This window comes from Ictidomys tridecemlineatus, chromosome 4 (assembly GCF_052094955.1).
Source record: "Ictidomys tridecemlineatus isolate mIctTri1 chromosome 4, mIctTri1.hap1, whole genome shotgun sequence".
Classification (NCBI taxonomy): Eukaryota; Metazoa; Chordata; class Mammalia; order Rodentia; family Sciuridae; genus Ictidomys; species Ictidomys tridecemlineatus.
The window spans coordinates 173,259,514-173,280,538 of NC_135480.1; the positions used below are offsets into that span (position 1 = coordinate 173,259,514).

At 41.1% G+C, this 21,025-nt stretch overlaps 2 protein-coding genes across 5 annotated transcripts in view; one reads left to right on the forward strand and one right to left on the reverse strand.

Annotated features, from left to right (window-relative positions):
• The window catches only part of Kif24 (kinesin family member 24), a 63,229-nt gene extending 57,750 nt beyond the window's left edge, over positions 1-5,479 (reverse strand). The window contains exon 1 of the mRNA XM_005326198.4: positions 5,189-5,479. The gene's annotated coding sequence lies outside the window, so the exon portion shown is untranslated. The remainder of the gene's footprint in view (positions 1-5,188) is intronic.
• Positions 5,480-5,553: 74 nt separating this feature from the next.
• Positions 5,554-19,260, forward strand: Nudt2 (nudix hydrolase 2). 4 transcript variants are annotated; one of them, XM_005326203.5, is made up of 5 exons: positions 5,572-5,688; positions 8,533-8,608; positions 10,133-10,596; positions 15,997-16,137; positions 18,672-19,260. In XM_005326203.5, exons 4-5 carry the CDS (start codon positions 16,011-16,013, stop codon positions 18,986-18,988), a joined length of 444 nt encoding a protein of 147 aa, XP_005326260.1. In that variant the 5' UTR covers positions 5,572-5,688; positions 8,533-8,608; positions 10,133-10,596; positions 15,997-16,010; the 3' UTR covers positions 18,989-19,260. The 4 variants fall into 4 exon arrangements, with proteins under 4 accessions (XP_005326258.1, XP_005326260.1, XP_021582604.1 ...); XM_021726929.3 differs by lacking the exon at positions 10,133-10,596 and having other exon boundaries at positions 5,579-5,688; XM_021726930.3 differs by lacking the exons at positions 8,533-8,608; positions 10,133-10,596 and adding an exon at positions 11,609-11,708 and having other exon boundaries at positions 5,590-5,688.
• Positions 19,261-21,025: the final 1,765 nt, after the last annotated feature.

Here is a 21,025-nt window from a genome sequence, read left to right on the forward strand (position 1 = left end):
ACTATGACACCAGGAATTATTTCCAAAGGAATGACATTGAGAAAGCAATAAACAATTTTGAGAACAATAATTCTATTTGTTGTGATCTAAATAATTAATATGTAATTAGTTGTGCTACCCAATTAATTTTCCAAGACTTTTTATGATAAATGGCAATTAAAATTTAACAAGTTAAGAAAATGAGGCATAATTTATTTGAAAAAACCATATAAATTTGTTTTAGAAAGTGTATGGATAGGGCTGGGATTGTGGCTCAGCAGTAGAGCGCTCGCCTAGCATCCACGGGGCCCAGGGTTCAATCTTCAACACCAAATAAAAATAAATAAATAGAATAAAGGTATATTGTATCCAACTACAACTAAAAAAATAAATAAAAAAAAAGAAAGTGTATGGATAGCCACAATATTGGCTATATGATTCTATACCACTGCTTTTAATTAATTAAATTTCAACATAAACACCACACACTGCTAACTTTAAAAGTCTATAATAGACATAGCACTGCCCCTAATTGCTGGTGAAATCTCAACAAGTATTTTTGGCATGGATATCATGCAATATTAGTGGGATACTTTCCAAAATCCCAGCGTAACTTAAGTTTTCTTCACAGTAAAACGGTCTCATAGAAATATCTTGTTAAAAAAACATGTAGGTGGGCTGAGGATGTGGCTCAAGCGGTAGCGCGCTCGCCTGGCATGCGCGCTCGCCTGGCATGCGCGCAGCCCAGTTCGATCCTCAGCACCACATACAAACAAAGATGTTGTGTCTGCTGAAAACTAAAAAATAAATATTTTTAAAAAAACAAAAAAAAAAACATGTAGGTGGCTGTAGCTGTAGCTCAGTGGCACAGCGCTTGCCTAGCATGTATGAGGCACTGGGTTCAAACCTTAGCACCACATAAAAAATAAAGGCATTCTGTCCATCTACAACTAAAAAAAAAAAAGAAAAAAACACATGTAGAATTGTAGGAATCATTAATGTCTCATGGGGATGGGAATATACCTTAGTGGTAGAGAGCTTTCCTAGCATTTATGAGGCCTTGAGTTTGGACCCCTGCACTAAAGAAAACAAAACAAAACAAAACAAAACAAAAAAGTTAAAAGAGTACCAGGATTAAGAATCTGAACTTTGCTGGAGTTATGGCTCAGTGGTAGAGCCTGGCATGTGTGAGGCACTGGGTTCAATCCTCAGCACCACATATAAATAAATAAATAATGAATATCCATCAACAACTAATAAAAAAAATCTGAACTACTTGTGAACTCATTACCTCCTGATAAAACTCTGCTCCTATACCTTTCTCTTTCGGTGATTAGATGATAGCACCATTCATGAGGTCACTCAGAGAAAACTATAAAGCATCCTAGATACCCTCCTCTCCTTTAACCCCAAATCCAATCAATTGATTCATCCAATTTAATCATCTGTCAAATTTCCCCTCTCCTATTCTCATTCCCGCCACCACTGCCTAAGTAATTCAGCCACTACTGCTGTCACCTAGATCATTATGCCTTAACTTCTCTCCTTACTTCCTGTTTTGCCCCTTTTAGGCTACTGAGCCAGATCACTCTTTCAAAAGTACAATATAGTCATGCTGCTCCCTTATTTAAAACTTCTCAGTGGCATCTTAACCATTTTATCATCTCTATACAAGGCAAAATCCAAGCTCTTTGGCATGTCCCAAGTCTTCTATAATCATGCCCCTTCCTCTCTCTCCAGTTTACTCAACCCTTTGAACAGCTTTATTTCTCTATGTAATTGTTCATGGGCTCTTAAATAGCCTTCTTCCACTTTCATCAAGTCTTACTTTACTTCTTAGTGATAAAAATACAAATGAGGTATTTTCTGAATTCCCAGATGTGATCAGATGCCCTTTCTGTGTTTGCATTGTATCTTTTTTTTTCAGGCAGGAGAGTACCATGGATTGAACTCAGGGCACTCAATCAGTGAGCCACATCCCCAGCCCTATTTTGTATTTTATTTAGAGACAGGGTCTAGGGTTTATTTAGAGACTGAGCTGCTTAGTGCCTTGTTTTTGCTGAGGCGGCTTTGAACTTGTGATCCTTCTGCCTTAGCCTTCTGAGCCACTGGGATTACAGGCAAGCAACACCACACCTGGCTTCACATTATATTTTAATAATCTCCATCATTAGTTACATTTTGTAACAATTATCTATGAACATTTCTATGTGCTCCAATAGAATATGATTTTTTTGTGGTCAAGGAATGTTTTATCCCCAGTATCTAAACTGTACCTAAAAATAATAAACATTCAATAATTGCTTCAAAAGCAAATATTCCTAACACTATATTTAAAACTCTACAAAAGCATTTGATACTAGTAGTAATCAGGGTGATAAAAACTTGTTTATGAGGTTAATGTGATTACTTAGCAAAACTTTGGCAGAGTTAGTGGTACCCTAACTCACTGCTCCTGCCAACAAAATGAAGTTATTGCTTCAATGAATTATTAGGGACACAGATATGGTCATAGTTCCAACAAGAACTTTTATCCTGTCATTCAAGAAATATGTTTTGAGAAGCTTTTATGAGCTTGGCCCTGTTCTGGACAATGGACAGTGAACAAAACAAAGGAACTGTCACTGCCCTCATGGCACTATTATCTTAGTGTGAGGAGATAACAATCACATAAACGGAGTAATTTCAGAGAGTCATAGGTACAATTAAAAAAAAAAAAGAAAATAAAAGGCCTAACTTACATTGAATGATCAAAAGGTCTCATTCAGAAGGAACATGGAGGTGAAACCTGAAATAGTATAAATGAGTAAAGATCAGGAGGAAAAGCATTCCAGGAGAGTATGTAAATTCTAGGGTGGAAATGAGCTCAGCATGATAAAGTAATCAACAGAAGTACATGCTGGTGAGCATAGTAGGTGAGAGATGAAGTCAGAAAGGTTGGGTTCAGATTAGGGACATGTAAAGGTGTCTACATTTTATTTTTAAGGAAAGCAGAAATTCATTGGAAGACTTTAAGCAAGCGAAGAGATAGAATCTGATATATATCTTTAAAAATTACTGGACCAATTCAGTGAAGGTGCTGCAGGGGGTGGGCAAAAATGGAAGGAAGGAGATTATTTAGGAAGCAAAAAAAAAAAAAGAAAATGATGGTGACTTAGATGTTTGCTTCTGAAGATTACAAGGAGGGCTGGGAGGATTCCACCTCCTGGGTCCCCTTCTTCCTCCGGGAGAAGTCTTTTCTGCTGTCCTTTAATAAACTTCTAATTTCTACTCTGAAAAAAAAAAAAAAAACAAGGAGGGCTGGGACTACAGCCCAGTAGTAGAGCGCTTGCCTAGCATGTGTGAGGCACTGAGTTCGATTCTCAGCATTACATATAAAGAATATAGGTCCATCAACAACTAAAAATATTTTTTAAAAAGATTACATAGAATAATGCAAATTAAGTGCTACATTCAGTATATGATAAAAACTCAACAATATATGGTATCCATTGTAATTCACTTATAATCAAATGGAAAAGTTGTCTTGTTGAACAGGACACAAACATCAAAACCCCTGAGACAGTAACTCAGAAAGTTTACAGTGACCATGACACTCAAAGTATAACAAGTAAAACTTATATAACTCTTTATTTTTTATTTTTCCCTCAAAAAGGTATGAGATCTTGTTATACTGCATAGGCAGGCCTCAAACTCTTATGATCCTCTGACCTCAGCCTCCCAAGTAACTGGGACTAAAGGCACATGTCACAGCACATGGCTCTATCACTCATTTAGCAAAACTTCCTGAAGTCTACTCTTCACAAATTATAAATTTCATTAATTTTCATTAACAAATCATTAATTTTCATTAACAACATAAAAGTTTTTAATGAAATGCTATCTGGGTGACATATTTATATGCTATACTAAGAAAAATGTAATTCTCACAAGATAAATGCTCTATAAATGGTAGTGACTACTTTTAGCTGCTAAAAGAAATCAGGATGGTCTTTGGAAGGCCAGGAGTGTGAGAGATAATTGATAGTCACATGAGTTCTAATCTAATTCAGCCCTTAGATTTTTCTTTTTTTTTATATAATACCTTTATATTATTTTTATGTGGTGCTGAGGATCGAACCAAGTGCTTCACAAGTGCGAGGTGAGCACTCTCCCTCTAAGCCACAACCCCAGCCCAACCCTTCGATTATTCCAGTTAAAAAAAGCAAGGTCTGAAGGGGTAAATGACTTGCAAAGCCATCTACAGTGAATGAGTTAAAGACAGAGCCAAAACCAAGTTCTTTTTTTTTTTTTTAAGGAGAGAATAAGAGAGGAGAGAGAGAGAGAATTTTTAATATTTATTTATTTTTTTTTAGTTCTTGGCGGACACAACATCTTTGTTGGTATGTGGTGCTGAGGATCGAACCCTGGCCTCAACGCATGCCAGGCGAGTGCGCTACCACTTGAGCCACATCCCCAGCCCCCCAAACCAAGTTCTTAATCCCCAATCCAGTTTCCACTGGATTCCATCTTACAGATCTGCAGTTTAGTTACAGGGTAGTTTTTCAAACTTAGAATTCTAAGAGGGTAGTAAGAACATAGCTACTATAACCTGGCTTTTTCAATCCTTTTATTAAAGTCACCATTGATCTATGAGAATAATGAGCAAGGAAACTGAATACTGAATCAGCAATGAGAATGAATTAGGTTATGAGCTAACAACGAAACAGTCTTGGTAATGCAATTCTATCATGGACACCTCTTGAATGGATAAGATAGGTGCCAACTGGGGGAATCCGACCTATATGTTCAACGGAACAAACATTTCCTGAAAATAGTCTTCGTGTAAAACATGTGAAAAAGCTTGCCTTACCTCAAAGATTTCAAAAAATTTATGAGAGGAGGACACTGGGATTAACAAAGTACACAAATAACCTAAAGCCAAATAAACTGAACCAAAGAAGGGTTCCCTCCTGGGTATGGGTTCAAAGGCAGGAGGAATGTGCAACTCAGAAAGACGTCATGAGAGAGGTGGTGTTCAAGATCATTGCTAAAGAAAAAGTAGAAATATGAGGATGAAAGGAAGAGTGGGTAAACGTTCAGAAGAACCAGGAGGAACCAACTCCCAGTTCCCTCATAAATGCCAGCGGCCGTCAGGCGCACCCTCTCCACAGGGCAGGCGCCACGGCTCCCGACAAGCCTCTCCGCCCCGATTCCCCAATTCTCTCACCGTGGGGGCTTCCTGACGCCTGGTCAGTCAGCCCTATCTCAGGACAGGAGAAAAGGATGCCGTCTTGTGAGAATTCCAAGGCTAGCGACTTGAGCGTCTGGTCACCCGCCAACCTCCAGAGGCAGCCAGGCCGCATCCCCATGGCAACGCCGCCAAACGCCAGTTCGAACGCCCGCGCTGACACCGGCTTACCCGCAGGCCCGCACGGCCCACCAATGGGCAGTCAGGGAACCCGTTGCCGCTCACTGCCTTCTCCTCTAGAAAACCAATCGGAAACCTGAGAAAACAGCGGGCGTAACGCCCAATTTCTGTCCTTTGACCAATCAGCCCGCCTGCACATAGATCTCGCGACATTTCCAGTGAGACCCGCCTTAAAGGTGGACCACAGCTCCTTTTACCCAATACTGAAGGGCTACGGAACTACGATGCAGCTGTCTTGATTGGCCGGTGTACTTCCGGCCTCCGTTGAAGACCCACTTCCTCCCTCTCTTTTGCTTCGGGTGAGTAACTCTGAGAGTTTAGTTCTCCATAGTGAAACTGGGTCTTGGAGCGATGGGTATCAGCCGCTGAGTAACCTCATGTCGCTGCCAGGTCAAAAGGATCACGGCCTTTTTCGAGCTGGCGGGCGTAGGGAGGCCAGACCTCAACCGCTCGCAGGGCCTCAGTTTACCTGTTTGCACCGGTGGGAGGGAGGACTAGTTGCCTGTGAGCCTTTTTTGCCAGCATGCAAAAAAGGGGTACATGATCAGAATCTCAAAGACAGGCGAGGTCCGGGTTTTCCTTCCAGTACCCAGGGACTCAATTTCACTTTGTTGTCATCCGTTAAACCTCACCTGCTTTCAAATGAGATTTTATATTGTAATTGCTTCGTTTTATGAATGAATATCGTGGTCATGTTAGCAGAAGTGGAGAAAGTCAGTCAAGCCGGAGTAGTGGTGCACGAGTGTAATCCAGCCATTCTGGAGGCTGAGGTAGTAGGATGTAAGTTCAGGGGCAATTTAGGAGACCCTGTCTGAAAATGAAAAAAGAAAAATTGGGGAGTGGCACTGGGGGTGTACCTCAGTGGTAGAGTGTTTGCCTAGCATGAGGGAAGCCCCAGGTTCAATTACAGTACTCCCAAAACAACAAAACAAACAAAAAATAAGAGAGTTCCACTACCTTAAGAAAACAAAAATAACCGCGGTGGTAGGGGGGCGGGGGGAGAGAGTCGTGAACAGCTTAAAATAAGCTGAATGAAATCCAAATATCAATTTTTTTTTTCGAGGTGCTGGGGATTAAACCCAGGGCCTTGTTCATGCAAGGCAAGCACTCCATCAACTGAACTATATCTCCAGCCCTTCAAATATCAATTTAAAAACACTAAAATGGAAGCAGAGGTTAAGAGCTATAATGTTGGGCCGGCCTAGTGACACACACCTATAATCCCAGCTACTAGAAAGGCTACAGCAGAAGGATCACAAGTTCTAAGCCAGCCTCAGCAATTTTAGTGAGACAGTGTCTTAAAAAGGACCGGGAATATAGCTCAGTGACAGTTACCTACCTAATATGCACTCAGTCCTGGGTTGGATCCCCAGTACTACACTAAAAAGAAAACACAAGGAAAGTGCAATGATGTTGGGAGTCGGGCCTGCCTGCTTTTGAATGACTACCCAGACACATCTCTGAGCTATAGTTTCTATTTTATCAAAATATTTGGATTTCATTGAAAATGGCAATAAAGCCTCAGTGGGTTGTGGCAAAGATTAAGTGAAATAAAGAAGGTAAAGCATTTGGCACAATGCCTGGCCAGAAGTAACTATTCAAAAAATGGTAGTTGTTATCCTTCCAATAATTACAAAAAAAGATGGGAGCCCAAGTGCACCTCTGTAATCCCAGCCACTAGGGAGACTGAGACAGTAGAATAGTTATGTTTGAGGCCCCTCTCTGCAACTTAGCAAGACCCTATCTCAAAAATAAATCAATAAAATTAGAAACTGGGGATGCAGCTCAGTGGTAGAGATTCCCCTGGGTTTAATTCCCAGTACCAAAGGGATGGGGGCGGGGGACAAATATACTAACCAGCTTGTATCCAACCTGTGATACTTAGTAATTGAGTACTCAGTTTAGCTCAAAATTAAGCAGTTAAGCAAATAAGGTAATTCTTACTAATAAGGAAACAAATCCATTCTTTTTTTGGCGGGGGAGCTACTGGTAGTTGAATTTGGGGGCACTCCACCATTGAGCCACATCCCCAGCCCTATTTTGTATTTTATTTATAGACAGGGTCTCACTGATTGCTTAGCTGCTTAGTGCCTCACCAGTGCTGAGGCTGGCTTTGAACTTGCGATCCTGGTATCACAGCCTCTTATCACAACCTCCCTAGCCACTGGGATTAGAGGCATGTGCCACTGCACCCAGCACAAATCCATTCTTTAAAATAAATCTTTTCTTTGTATCTATATTAAAGAAATTTTTTTCTTGTTGGTCCTTACCCATAAAGAGCAAATAGTGTATAACAGCTGTTTTACAGAAAATATGAAAATCCATTTCTCAGTGATCCAAGGCTGAGTGTGCCATTAAAACAGAAGTTTTTAGCTTGATGTTTTACAATACAGGATTAAGAGTGACAATCACCTAAACCAAACACCTCTTTCCCTTTCCTTTGGATTTATATTTAAATCTCTTTCCCTTAGACAATGAAACATTTTTTTTCAATTTTACTTGAAATATCTCTTCAGTTTATCCTCTTTTTTTTCCCCTTCCCACAGCCTCTACCTTAACTGGACTGTTGAAGTAGGTTCATAATTGGCTAGTCTCTTTGCCTCCAGGCTTTTCTTCTAATGTTTTTCACTTTGCTTGCTGTGAGAATATTTTTATAAAGTGTCAATCTCACCAAATTACAGCCCTGCCTAAAACCATTGAAAGACCTCATTGCCTACAGAATATAAGCTAAGCTATCAATGGAATATCTGTGTTTAAGGGTCTTTACACACTCCTTCCTTTACCTGCAGTGCCCCTTGCCTCCACCTTTATTCTGCTGGTAAACTGGCCATCTTGAAATCCTTATGGGGTATACTTCTTGGACCTAAAGCTCCTTCTTTGCTAGCTTCATATCTACTCTTCAGTCCTGTCACACTGCCTGTGGCATATGACATGTTCAACAGACATTAGATGAGTGAAGGAATCCCTTCAGGCTCTAATACTGTAACTCCCCAAATTTGCTTTCTAGAATTGAACAGCAGATGGCACTAATAGGCCACTTAACAAATCTCTAGAAAAATTTTTGTCCCAACCTTGTCTGACTTTGGCCTTGTCCTAGAAGCCAATATGCTATTACAGGTGAAATCTCCTGTTTCCTCCCTCAGCCAGATAGCAAAGATCGCAAAATGACTCAGCAGTTTATTCTCTGAGAAGAAGGAAATGGTAGATGTCCAGAAAAAGGTACAGTTGAAGGAATATTTTCTTTGTTTAAATTTATTCATGTAGTTAGGATTTTTCTTTTTAAGAGAGAACTTTATTGATAGATGGGATATTATTATTGAATGAGAAGAAGGAAACTGGTGAACTGCAGAGAAAGCAGTTATGTGGAAAATGAGGAAAAGCTGAATAATATGGGTTGCTTGTAAGCTGGCAGTTGGCCTTCCTCCCCAAGGTGAGTGGCCTGGACTAATTTTTCGGATATCAGGGCCCTAAGTTAGATGTTTATATGCTTGTCCGAGGCTAACATGAAGGGTGTTCCCAGTACTTGGTTCTTTTGAATACCAAAGCTATTGGGTATGGCTTTGAACATGTGGTTTTAGGTTCCTACTTCCCAGAAAAGAGCAATAGAGGCATAGAAACCCTTCCCTGACAGGCATTTTTAGGGCTCTTAAGCTACACTTTCCCCTCCAGAGTCTTTTGGGACACCAGGACCTTTGTTTACTGCTTCACCCACCTTCAGCCTGTTTCATGGAAAAGATTACAACTAGGCATCTTAAGCAACCTCCAGATGAATAGAGATTAAAGTTCAGAAATTTTCAAAACTGGAAGTGATTTTTATAATCATTTGTATGTCCTCTGTCAGGGCTTTTTGTGCCCTAAGCCCTATTCTTTCTTGGCAAGCAGAGTAGTTTAAAGGGCATGGGAGAAAAATAACAGACTGGAGTTAGATTTATTTGGATTCAGATTTATTTACAGGGCAGCTATTTCCTTGGGCAAGTATTTAACCGTTCTTAATATCTCAGTTTCCTCTTAAAGAGATAATAATGCTTGTCTTGAAGGGTTGTCTTGGGCATTAGAAATGATAATTGTCAAAAACCTTGTACAATAGGCACAGTGGCACATGCCTTTATGATCCCAGCAACTCCTGATGCTGAGACAGGGGGATAGGGAGTTCAAAGCCAGCTTCAGCAGAAGCAAGGTGCTAAGCGACCCAGTGAGACCCTGTCTCCAAATAAAATACAAAATAGGGTTGGGGATGTAGCTCAGTAGTTGAGTGCCCCTGAGTTCAATCCCTGATACCAAACAAACACCTTGTATAGTATAGCTGACACAGTATTGATGCTTAATTGAAACACTATACAAGGGCTTTTAAGACTATGGAAAGCAAATCAGGAGGAGGATTTGGGGAGCTCTTTCTATCTAAAGTCATATTAGTGGGGCTAGAGTGTAGCTCAGTGGTAGAGTGCTTGCCTAGTGTGTACAAGGCCCAGAGTTTGATCCGCAGCACCGCTAAATGAATAAATAAAGGTATACTTCTAGGGGCTTTTGGAGTTGAACTATGCTTACAAGAGCACTCTGATTAATTTGATGGAAACATTGGAACACATCAGCTTAGCCATTTATTTGTAAATTCTTTTTTGGCACCTAGGTTTCAAACCTCCTAGGCTGTGAGTGAATTGCATGTATAGATCAAGCCAAGAGCACTTTTCCTTAGCTTCTGGAACCTTCTGATGACATTGAGGGATTTTTTTTTTTTTTTTTCAGATTTTTTCTAACCACCTCAGGCGTTCTGCCACTTTTCTGAAGTGTGAATTGCCTGCTGTCAGCCTGGAGTTCTCACCTCTGCAATCCTGGCTGCAGGCATATTTGCATATTGGATGCTATGTTCTTTAACCCCCTGAGGTTTGAATGGGCTTGGAGTCTGTGTGAAAGCTGGCTCCTTTCAAACCCCTGGACAGTTTCAGTTCTCTGGTCTCCAGAAAAACAGAAAACCCCAACAATAGCGCCATTGACTTTTATGTAAATGGTACTCTTCTGGAAGACACTGGGCTATTTCCCAGGGCCCCAGAACATACTCAAACATTTGTTTGAGTGGGAGGTGGGGAGAAAGTTCTGTTGAGTCAATGAACATCTGTTGAGATCTGCTATGCTGAGTCCCAGTGAAACAGAGCTCAGTCTGGCTCTTCCTTGCCAGAGGAAGATTTGCCAACATAGAATTACCATACTAGGTGTGTATGCTTATGATTGCTTTGTACTGTGTCACTTTAGCTAAGTAGGAACTACATGTCCCAGGAGTCCTTTCCTGTTTGGTTCCAGGTCAGTATTGAACACAAAATTTTGTGCAAGATTTGGAAAACTGAGAGGCTGAGGAAGGAGGATCATAATTTGAAGTCTAACCTGTGTAACTTACCAAGACCCTGTCTCAATTAAAAAAATAAATAAAGGGGCTGGGGATGTGGCTCAGCCATAGAGTGCTCACCTGGCACGCGCGGGGTCCCGGGTTCAATCCTCAGCACCACATAAAAATAAAAAATAAAGATATTGTGTCCACCTACAACTAAAAAATAAATATTTTTTAAAAATAAACATAAAAAGGACTAGGGATGTAGCTCAGTGGTAGAGCACCTTTGGATTTGATCCGTAGTACTGGAGGTGGGGGTTACATTTAGAATACCATGAGAGAAGGATATTAAAGATGTGGAATAGGGAAAGGTCCCAAATCTATTAAGATTTGGAAAGCTGAAGTGAAGTAGCAATCAGTACACTAAAGGACAAATCTGGGTATCAGGCACAGGGGCTGTGCATACACTTTAACACTGATCTGCTGGTTCACCTTGCTGGCAAAAGACATATCCAAGCCTGCAGCTTTCTCAGCACCTATGGAATGTCCCCCTTCATCTCCTCTGAATCCTGGGTCACATGTGCATTCAGCTTTGAAGCAAGGGGGTCCAACTTCTGCAGGTCATCTGTGTCACTGAACTTAGAGACAGTAACAAGTTTCAGTTTGTCCTGATGAATTCCAGTTGTCCTCATGGATCAAAATTTGTTTTCACAAATTCCAGTTTGTCCTTTCTCCTCTACTTCACATCATCTTTCTTCCCAACTGTTGGTATCACCTATAGAGACTTCAGGCCCACAACAGATGCAAGTTAAGTAGTAGCATGGATTTCTCTACCAGTTTCCAAAATTGTTACAAGGAATAATTCTTATAATAAATTCTTAATTTTCCGTTACTCATAGCTCTGCTTCTCTGACTGAACTCTGTAGTAAAAGTTTGTCGAGTAATTAGAAACCAGAAGGCTTCACAGGTAAAGGTAACATTTGAGCTGCTTCAGAAGGGGTAAGTAGGAGTTTGTATGTACGGCCTGTGTGGGGATGGAGAAATTCCAGCAAACATCTGACTTGAGCCAAGTAATTGAAAAGGACAGTGAGGAATTCTCCCTTTAGAAGGATTGTACTCTCTTGTGTGTCCAAAGCATAGATGAAGAGTGAACATCTGATCCAAGGTCTTTGGGTCCCATTTAGATGAACACTTGGCCAGTCTGCTTCTTAGTTGTGATCACCCCTATATGTTGGTATCCACCAAGATACATCTTGCTAGGCTGTACCTTGTTGCTACCCTAAGATTCTCCCCTACCTCCACTACTTAGCACATAGGAAAATATTGGCCTGCTTCCACATGGCCACTCAAGGCCTATTTATTTTGTCTCCCATGCAGGCATATTTATGTTATGTTATCATATTGTACTGCAGGTGGTAGTGGTATGGAGAAGTATTATGGGGCTTTCTGTCCCAGGCAAGGTACTGCACCCTCTAGTCTTGGATCCCTAAACTTATTTATGGGCTCCAACATTCATTTTGTGGGATTGTACCTAAGGCAACAGTTAGGTATGTTACATATCTCACTTTCTAATACTCTGAGTATCTATAGGAGAGGCATTGGATCAGTCAGCTATTTCACCCTCAACTATGAACCAGTAATTTGAAATCTTTTTTCATCTGTTCTGAAGTAACAGTAACTTCTAGCTTCTGGAGAGGGAAAGTTCTCAACATAAATAAGGAGTCCAGAAAAATAGAACACAATGTTTAACAAAAGCCTATTGCCACTTAACATATGAATTTTTAACTCAAAAGATTTCATTATTCATACTATTCTGAATCATACTATTTTTACTTAATATGTCTGAATTTCTTTTCTCATAAGCAGCACATTTGGTTCTAACACATTTTAAGAAATGCCTTAACAATATTCTATCTTATAAATATACTTTATTTCATGATCCCCATATTGGTGTATATTTGTTTCTGCCTTTCTTTTTGATACTGCAGATAAGTTGGGAGTATGTACCCTTCCTTGTCTATACATCTTAAATATGTATTTCTATGAGAGCACCTAAAAATGGCATTGCTAGGTCTAAGGAAATGTGTATTTTATATATATAAATGTATGTATATGTGTGTATATATAATATTTTTAGTTGTAGATGGACCCAATAACTTTATTTTTTTTATGTGATGCTGAGAAGTGAACCCAGTGCCTCACATGTGTTAGGCAAGTACTCTACCACTGACCCACAATCTTAGCCATGTATTTATATTTTGATTGTTATTCTAAAACTACCCTACTAAAGAGATATGCCAATTTATTCTTCCTTCAAAAGCATGTGATAATAGCTAGGGGTGGTGGTGCATGCCTGTAATCCCAGGGACTTGAGAGGCTGAGACAGGAGAATCACAAGTTTAAGGCCAACCTCAGCAATTTAGCAAGGCCCTAAGCAACTTAGCAAGACCTTGTCTCAAAATAAAATATAGTAAGGAGCTGGGTGTAGTGGTGCATGCCTGTAATCCCAGCAGCTCTGGAGGCTGAGACAGAAGGATCACAAGTTCAAAACCAGCCTCAGCAAAAGTTAGGTGCTAAGCACCTCAGTGAGACCCTGTCTCTAAATAAAGTACAAAATAGGACTAAGGATGTGGCTCAGTGGTCAAGTACCCTTGAGTATAATAAGGGCTGTGGATGTGGTTCCACAATAAAGGGCCCTGGGTTTAATCAACTGGTACCAAAAAAAAAAAAAAGCATATGAAAACAGATGATTTCAAAATCCCCTTTGACTTTTTTTTCAATCCTTAAAAACCCTTTGGGGAGGGGCAGAGATTTAGCTAAGTGGTAGAACACTTGCCTAGTGTGCCAAAAGACCTGGGTTAAATTCCTGGCACTAAGAGGAGAGAGGTTTGGAAAGGTGTATTGTGGTTCTTTGGTAAGAAACTGATCTTTCCTAAGATAACATTACCATCTATTAGCAATCCTAAGGATTGCCCTAGAACAGGTTTCAGTTTGAATCTGATTTTTAGTATGCCTTTGACAGCCTCTTAATTGAGCACCAAAAAGAGGGCCAAGAATAGCCACTCCTATTCCATAAGCCCTCCCTGAGCACCAGCTCCTTCTCCCACCCTGTTGACATGAAATGAGCCTTATCCATCTTAGGCCACTCTCCCAGACCTTCACTGCATTTGAGACATGTAGCTTTCTTTCAGATCTGCCATCCCACCTTGAGATTTATTCTTGCTGTTCCCTCCCCCTGAAACACACTCTCTCCCCTCTTTCCCTCTGTTGATTTATCTTTGATTCATCCTTTACTCCTCAAACATCCCTTTCAGGGAGCTTTCCATGATCTTTCATACAAGGTCAGGTTACCCATTATGCATTATTCCTTTGTAGTATGTACATTATTGGCAGGTTTTTAAAATTAGCTTATTTGATTAAATTCTGCCTCTCCCATGTGATGATTAATTATCTAAGGACAAAGGCAGTTTATAGGTGCCTAGTGTAGTTGAGTCTCAGTATCCAGGGGTTCCATATCCACAGATACAAACAACCACAAATCAAAAATATTTTTTTCAAAATTGTTTCTCTTGAACACAGACTCTTTTTCTTGTTGTTATTTATTAAATTTTTTTTAGTTGTTGATTGACCTTTATTTATTTACTTATTTGTGGTACTGAGAATCAAACCCAGTGCCTCACACATGCTAGGCAAACACTCTACCACTGAGCTACAACCCCAGCCCTTTCTTGTCATTATTAACTAAACAATAAAATATAACAATAATTTACCTAGCATTTATACTGTATTTGATATTATAAGTAATCTAGAGATGATCTATAGTATTCGAAGGGACCTGAATGCACTTGCCTAGCATGCTGGAGGCTCTGGATTTAATCCCTAACACCATAAAGTAAAAATTAATTAACTAAATACATTTTAAAAATAAAATATGCAGGGCTGGGGATGTGGCTCAAGCGGTAGCACGCTCGCCTGGCATGCGTGCGACCCGGGTTCAATCCTCAGCACCACATACCAACAAAGATGTTGTGTCTGCCGAGAACTAAAAAATAAATATTAAAAATTCTCTCTCTCTCTCTCCTCTCTCACTCTTTCTTTAAAAAAAAATAAATAAAATAAAATATGCAGAGGATATTCACAGGTCATATGCAAATACCAGGCCATTTTATATAAGGAACTTGAACATTTGTGGAGTTTGGTATTCCTGGGGGTCCTGGAACCAACCTCCCTTCAATACCAGGGGATGACTGTACATAGTTGGTGCTCAGTATAGGTTAAGTGAATGAGTAACATAAATTTTTTTTAGCAGGGTCTTATATAAAAGATCTTCAGCTGGGCCCGGTGGCACACCTGTAATCCCAGTGGCTCAGGAGGCGGAGGCAGGATGAACAGGAGTTCAAAGCCAACCTTAGCAATAAGTGAGGTGCTAAGCAACTCAGTGAGACTCTGTCTCTAAATAAAATACAAACTAGGGCTGGGGTGTGGCTCAGTGATCAAGTGCCCCTGAGTTCAGTCCCTGATACCGACCCTCCAACAACAACAAAAAAAGATCTTCATTATTTTTTATTATTTTGATTACATATGTCCTCCTCTCAGATCATGAATTTTCTATTCACTTGTACAGATCTTTTTACTTTTCTCCTTTCCTTTCTTTTTTGTTGTTATTTTTTTACTTTTTTTTTTTGGGGGGTGTACTGGGGATTGAACTCAGCGGCTGGGGATATAGCTCAGTTTGTAGAATGCTTGCCTTACATGTGCAAGGCCTTGGGTTCTAATCCCCAGTACCACAAAAGAAAAAGAAAGAAAAAAAATAACAAGAAGTTTTTTTCGTACACCAAGCTACCTGTTTTAGGTGACCCCTCTGAGTCATCAGACTACACTTTTGGGGTCCCTGTGTTGCGGGGGCTCAGAATATATGTGAAGGAAATGGGATTGTGAGTTTGATGATACTTGCATCTTTCACATTCCCATTCTCTCTCTTGTTTCAGTGGGTTTACTAAGAATCTTTAGACTCACGAATACACACAAGTCTTATATTTTATAGGGAGACCCAGAAGAGGTCTAGTAGAGGCTATATTGATTTAGGATAGTTGCCGGATCCTGCAGTTAACACACAAAGGTCTGTCCCTAAATTCTGAATTTCCATCATTGGCCCTTGGCATGCTGCCTTCTCTAGGTTATAAGATCACTTGTTAGTGTGTTACTCTCCAGCACCACAGTGCCACCTTCAAGTTTGGATCTTCCTGTTTTGTGTAACTTCCAAATGTCCTATATTTTCTTCATTAAGTTCTTAGATAGACCATGGCCCTGAGAGCATGTGGCTTGATCATCTTCCGAAGACGCCTTATTCCCAAGGTGGACAACGATTCAATTGAATTTCTACTGCTGCAGGCATCAAATGGCATTCATCACTGGACTCCTCCCAAAGGTGTGAAGCCAGAGGGGCTGGCTTTTAGGGAAATGCCAAGTGTTGCTCTTGTTTCCCAGGAACTGGTGGGATAGGCAGAAGGCCTTGATCCTTTCTATGTACAAGGTCTGCAGGCCAAAGCAAAGCTGAAAATAGAATTCTGTGGTTGCATTCCAGGGCAGAAGCAGCATCTGGTGTTTTTGTATCATTCACCAGATCTCCAGCTTCTGTGGTGAATGATGGTGTAGGAGAAAACCATCATCGGACTGGGAATTGTGGGTGTTGGGAGTTGAGTCATGACTGGGCTATGTGCCCACCTCTCTAGGCTTTTGAATTTTTCATCTGTCAAAGAAGGAAGGGGTTGACCAAAAAATCCCAAGTTTTCTTTTAGCCCTATATTGGATTTCATTTGATCAGGTTCCTTTGACTACTTGTTCAGTGTCCCATTCACTAGGTTTTTCTTTTGAACTAAACATCCGGAGTGTTTTTTAATCTAGCTATGTTTTGAGTTAGAAGCACAGAGAAGGTGGGTTCCCTGATCATGCATTCATCTGCAGTCTCTGACAGAAGTGGAAGAGTAAGGGAAACAGAGAGCCCTTCTTAAAGCAGGAGGTTTTGAAGATCGGAGACCTTGGGATTGCAGTTTGATCAACCACCTATGCCCTGGGTCCATCATTCAGCACCCAGGGTAGAGTGGTCAGTTCTCTAACAGGCTGAACAGTGAAGACTAGTGGTCTGGGGTCTTCAGCCAGGCCAAGATCTGTTTGTAAACTGGCTGTATTTCATCCACTAGCATTCCTGATCTCACTTCTAAGAGTAAGAGAGATTTCCTCAGATGATCCCGAAAAATAAGCCATTCTGTGTAGGGAGAAAGAGGGGAAAGAAGCCGTTGGAATGGTCCAAGTGGGCAGGAACAGACTTGTTTTGGCCCCTGTGGGGATGAGAAGCCCTGAGTGAATGGCTCCCAGACAAGATATCAGGGAGTGAGATGGGGAGGGGTAGACAAGGATCTAGGGTTGGAAGAAAACAAGGAAATGATAACAGAAAATAAAATTTTGCACATTTGTGTTGTACCAGGAAGAAACAAGGTGGAAAAAAGAAGTGTCATAAATACTATGAATAGGAATATTCACACTTATCTTCTGGTCACCTAGTCACACTGCATGATCCCCTCATTAAAGGATGTCAGCAGCTCTCTTAATCATTTCCTGCCTGGACTTGGGGAGAAGTTACCCTGTTATCATTAAATATCATTGAATTCTGGAAGGAATGTGCTCAGAAATTCGCCCACACTTGAGGGGAGACAGGAAATCCTAAATAAGTGTCACTAATCAGCATCCTTCCATTTTACTCCCTCAGTGTATTAGCTATCTGTCTTTATGTACACTATAGGAGGTGCTATGCAGAGAAAATGTCCCACAGCCATAAGCTAAAAAGGGTTCTTCAAGTGCCAAGTTCCTGATTTTCTGTGCAGCAGCAACTGACTGTGAGCATTGTATGTGGACCCCTGGGAAAGGGAAGTACTAGGGTATAACTCCAAACCAAGAGGGTAACAACTAAAGAGTTTCTGCTTCCCCTGAGCTCCAGGAGGCTCCTCGGCAACTTGCCACAACCATGAGTAGACAGGTTACCAGAATACTCCCTGATATTTCTGGGCCCCTCAGGGCAAGCCAAGAATTTGTGGAAAAAGCCTAGGCATAAAGCTGAGGGCCACTCTGGTCTGCAGAGCCTCAAATTCTCCTACAACAGTTTCTTGGCAGCTGTCTTCTTGAATTTCAGACTTGCCAACAAATTTTCTTAGAACTGGCTCTCAACTTGTGCTTAGTCTAAGTTCCCATCAGGACTTTCCCTATGAAACTGAAATCTGGCCTTGTTCAGTAAGAAAGATGAAAACAATTTGGAAAAAAGCTTTAATGGCTACTTGGAAACAGCTGTTGGTGTAGCATTTCAGGGTTTTGAGTCCGTCTGTTGGCCCTGGAACTTAAGGGTCCAACTATAGATAGTGTTATGTCCTCAAGTATCACCCTGCCAAAAAGGGACTGCTCCTCAGAAATTGCTTTAAGGTCTCTAAGGAAAAGTCTCTAAGAGCACAGGAGATAGAAAACTGAGAAGGACTGTCTTGCTTACCATCCAGAAGCAGTATTCTAAGCCTGATTTGCCAAACATAGTTTGTTTTGCTCTCTTCAGAGAAAATGGAGTGGGAAGGAAGAATTCCTTAGATCTCAAGAACCAGGCACTACCTACCTTGTACTCCTTCCCAGGCACATCAGGCTATTACCAATCATTTTTTAAAAATACTTTTTAGTTGTCAATGGACCTTTATTTTAGTTACTTATACATGGTGTTGAGAATCGAACCCAGTGCCTCATGCATGCTAGGCAAGCACTCTACCACTAGGCTACAACCCCAGCCCAGGATATTTCCAAATTTTAGACTTCTTTTAGCCTAGAAACTCCTAGAAAAGTCACCTAATACCCTATCTTCAAGACATCAAGCCTGGAAAAATCTATCTTTAGGTACTACTGAAAATTCCCTCCTCCTTTTCTCTTAACCAGGCCATGTGGACCCAGGAGAGAATGACTTGGAGACAGCCCTAAGAGAGACTCGGGAGGAAGCAGGAATAGAAGCTCACCAGCTGACCATCATTGAGGGGTTCAGAAAGGAGCTCAATTATGTTGCATGGCAGAAGCCTAAAACAGTCATTTACTGGCTGGCAGAAGTGAAGGACTACGATGTGGAGATCCGCCTCTCCAATGAACACCAAGCCTACCGCTGGCTGGGGCTGGATGAGGCCTGCCAGTTGGCTGAGTTCAAGGAGATGAAGGCAGCACTCCAAGAAGGACACCATTTTCTTTGCTCCACAGCGGCCTAAGCTGACCAGAGCAGTCATTTGCTTCCAAAGGATTCTTGAGGGCTGTTGGAAATTAACCCTACCCTTTGGTCCAAGGAAAGATATGCGGGTCTTTGGCTTGTTACAGACAAGAGCAGAAAGTTTACTGAAGTCAGTTTAGGATTGTCAAATGAGAACAAGTAAGAAAATTAGCTGAGTGAAAAGACAAAGTATTAAAAAAAAAAAAAAAACACAACAGTAAGTGCATTTTTTACTTTATAAATAAACCTCAAGTAGCTTATCTGTCCTTCTAACCTATCTGTTTATTTCTTGGATTCTTGGCATTGGTGAGAAGAAGAAAGCTAAAGTGAATCAGAGCTCTGACCTTAACCAGAAGAAATCCCATGACCATACACTCTACCCTAGAAAAGCTAAGGGCCAGGGAATCAGAATGGGAGAGACCCAGGACTGCTAGGGTGGCTCTTCTACCTCTGACTAGGCATCCCACCCCTGCCAGTGTTCCTGGGTCTGTGCTATAGTCAGGATTTCTAAGCAAGTAAGACTTGGAGCACAGAAATTTAGTTTGTTCTGTTCACTGGTGTGTCTCTACCACCACAACCATACACACACATGCTGACAGCACTGCACACATATCTTATATGTACTCAGTAAATATAATTAGATATCCAAGGAACTTTGGCTCCCCGCAACAGAGAGGGACAGGCAACCCTGGAATACAGGACCATGACACACTCTGACCTCCCAATCCACTCTTGCCTTGCCAGGTAATGAGCCTTGTCAACATGACATAGGGTCACCAAGAATGAGGCAATCCCAGTCTCGGGTTCTCCTTGGCTTCCCAGCAGCCATATCATTACACCTGTGCATCCCTCTCCTGCAGCTGCCTTTCCCACCCCCAACTACTCCCTTTCCCCATAACTCCAGTGTAAGACCCAGAGGTGCAAGAGTTGGGTCTCAGCCTTCTTTTCCCTTGCTACTAGGGCTCAAAGAATGAAGGGGCAGGTGTTAGATCTTATAGCTCTTCCAGAAGCTGTTAGCAGCTGGGTTCATGTGGATTTTATTACAGCATTGTTGTCCAATGTAGTGTAGAAGACTAGAAGGGAAGGGGCATTGGCAAAGGTCAACCTGGATTACCAGAGTCAAGAACAGTCACCCCAAAGGAAGAAGAGAGAAGTCCCCTAGGTCTTAAGCAGGCTTCCAGATGTTTCCAGTCACTGGTTCCTGCAGACAGGGCAAAAGTATTAGTGAACAGAATCTTGGAGGACAGCCAAGGACCTAAATGGTTTTGTTCCTCACCCTTCTGAGCAGCAGTCTCCAAAGGAGGCCTGCTGCAGGAAGTTTTTGGAGCTTAATGTTCTCTTCCAGGCCAACAGGGACCACATCCCACTGATTTAATAAATGCCTGCTGGGCAGTGGTGCCAAACCACAGACAAGCTGCCTCCTAACAAGGCTGGCCAGCTCTGTGCTCTCAGAATGAGAGGCTGTGGAATCTCAAAACTAAAACCTCATACATCAAAGTTGGAAGGGAACTAGAAAATTACCTGATTTTGCTGCTCATTTTTATTGCTGGGGAAATTAAGATTATTATAAAGGTAAATGGTAAATTGGAGGCATGTTGGAGACTGAGGCAGGAGGACTGCAAGTTCAAGACCAGCCTGACTGGAGCTGAGGATGTGGCTCAAGCAGTAGCGCGCTTGCCTGGCATGCGTGTGGCCTGGGTTTGATCCTCAGCACCACATACAAACAAAGATGTTGTATCCGCTGAAAACTAAAAAATAAACATTAAAAAAATTCTCTCTCTCTCACTCTCTCTTAAAAAAAAAAAAAAAAAAAAAAGACCAGCCTGAGTGATTTAGCAAAAAAAAAAAAAATACTCTTAATTAAATTTTTAATTTAAATTTTATTAAAAAATAAGAGCTGGGGATGTAACTCAATGGTAGAGTGCTTGCCTAGCATATGCGAGATCCTGGATTTAATACTCCCAGTACTCCAAAAAAAAAAAAAAAAAGATCCTGGTAGTTGCCTAAAAGCAGGGGTTTTTAGAGATTGAGATGTCAG

What these genes read in the sequence shown, in the direction of transcription:
- Nudt2 (XM_005326201.5), top strand. Translation starts at nt 16,011, where the DNA reads ATGGCCCTGAGAGCATGTGGCTTGATCATCTTCCGAAGACGCCTTATT. An exon ending in TCACTGGACTCCTCCCAAAG is followed by an intron (nt 16,138 to 18,671) that starts GTGTGAAGCCAG and finishes TCTCTTAACCAG; the next exon opens with GCCATGTGGACCCAGGAGAG.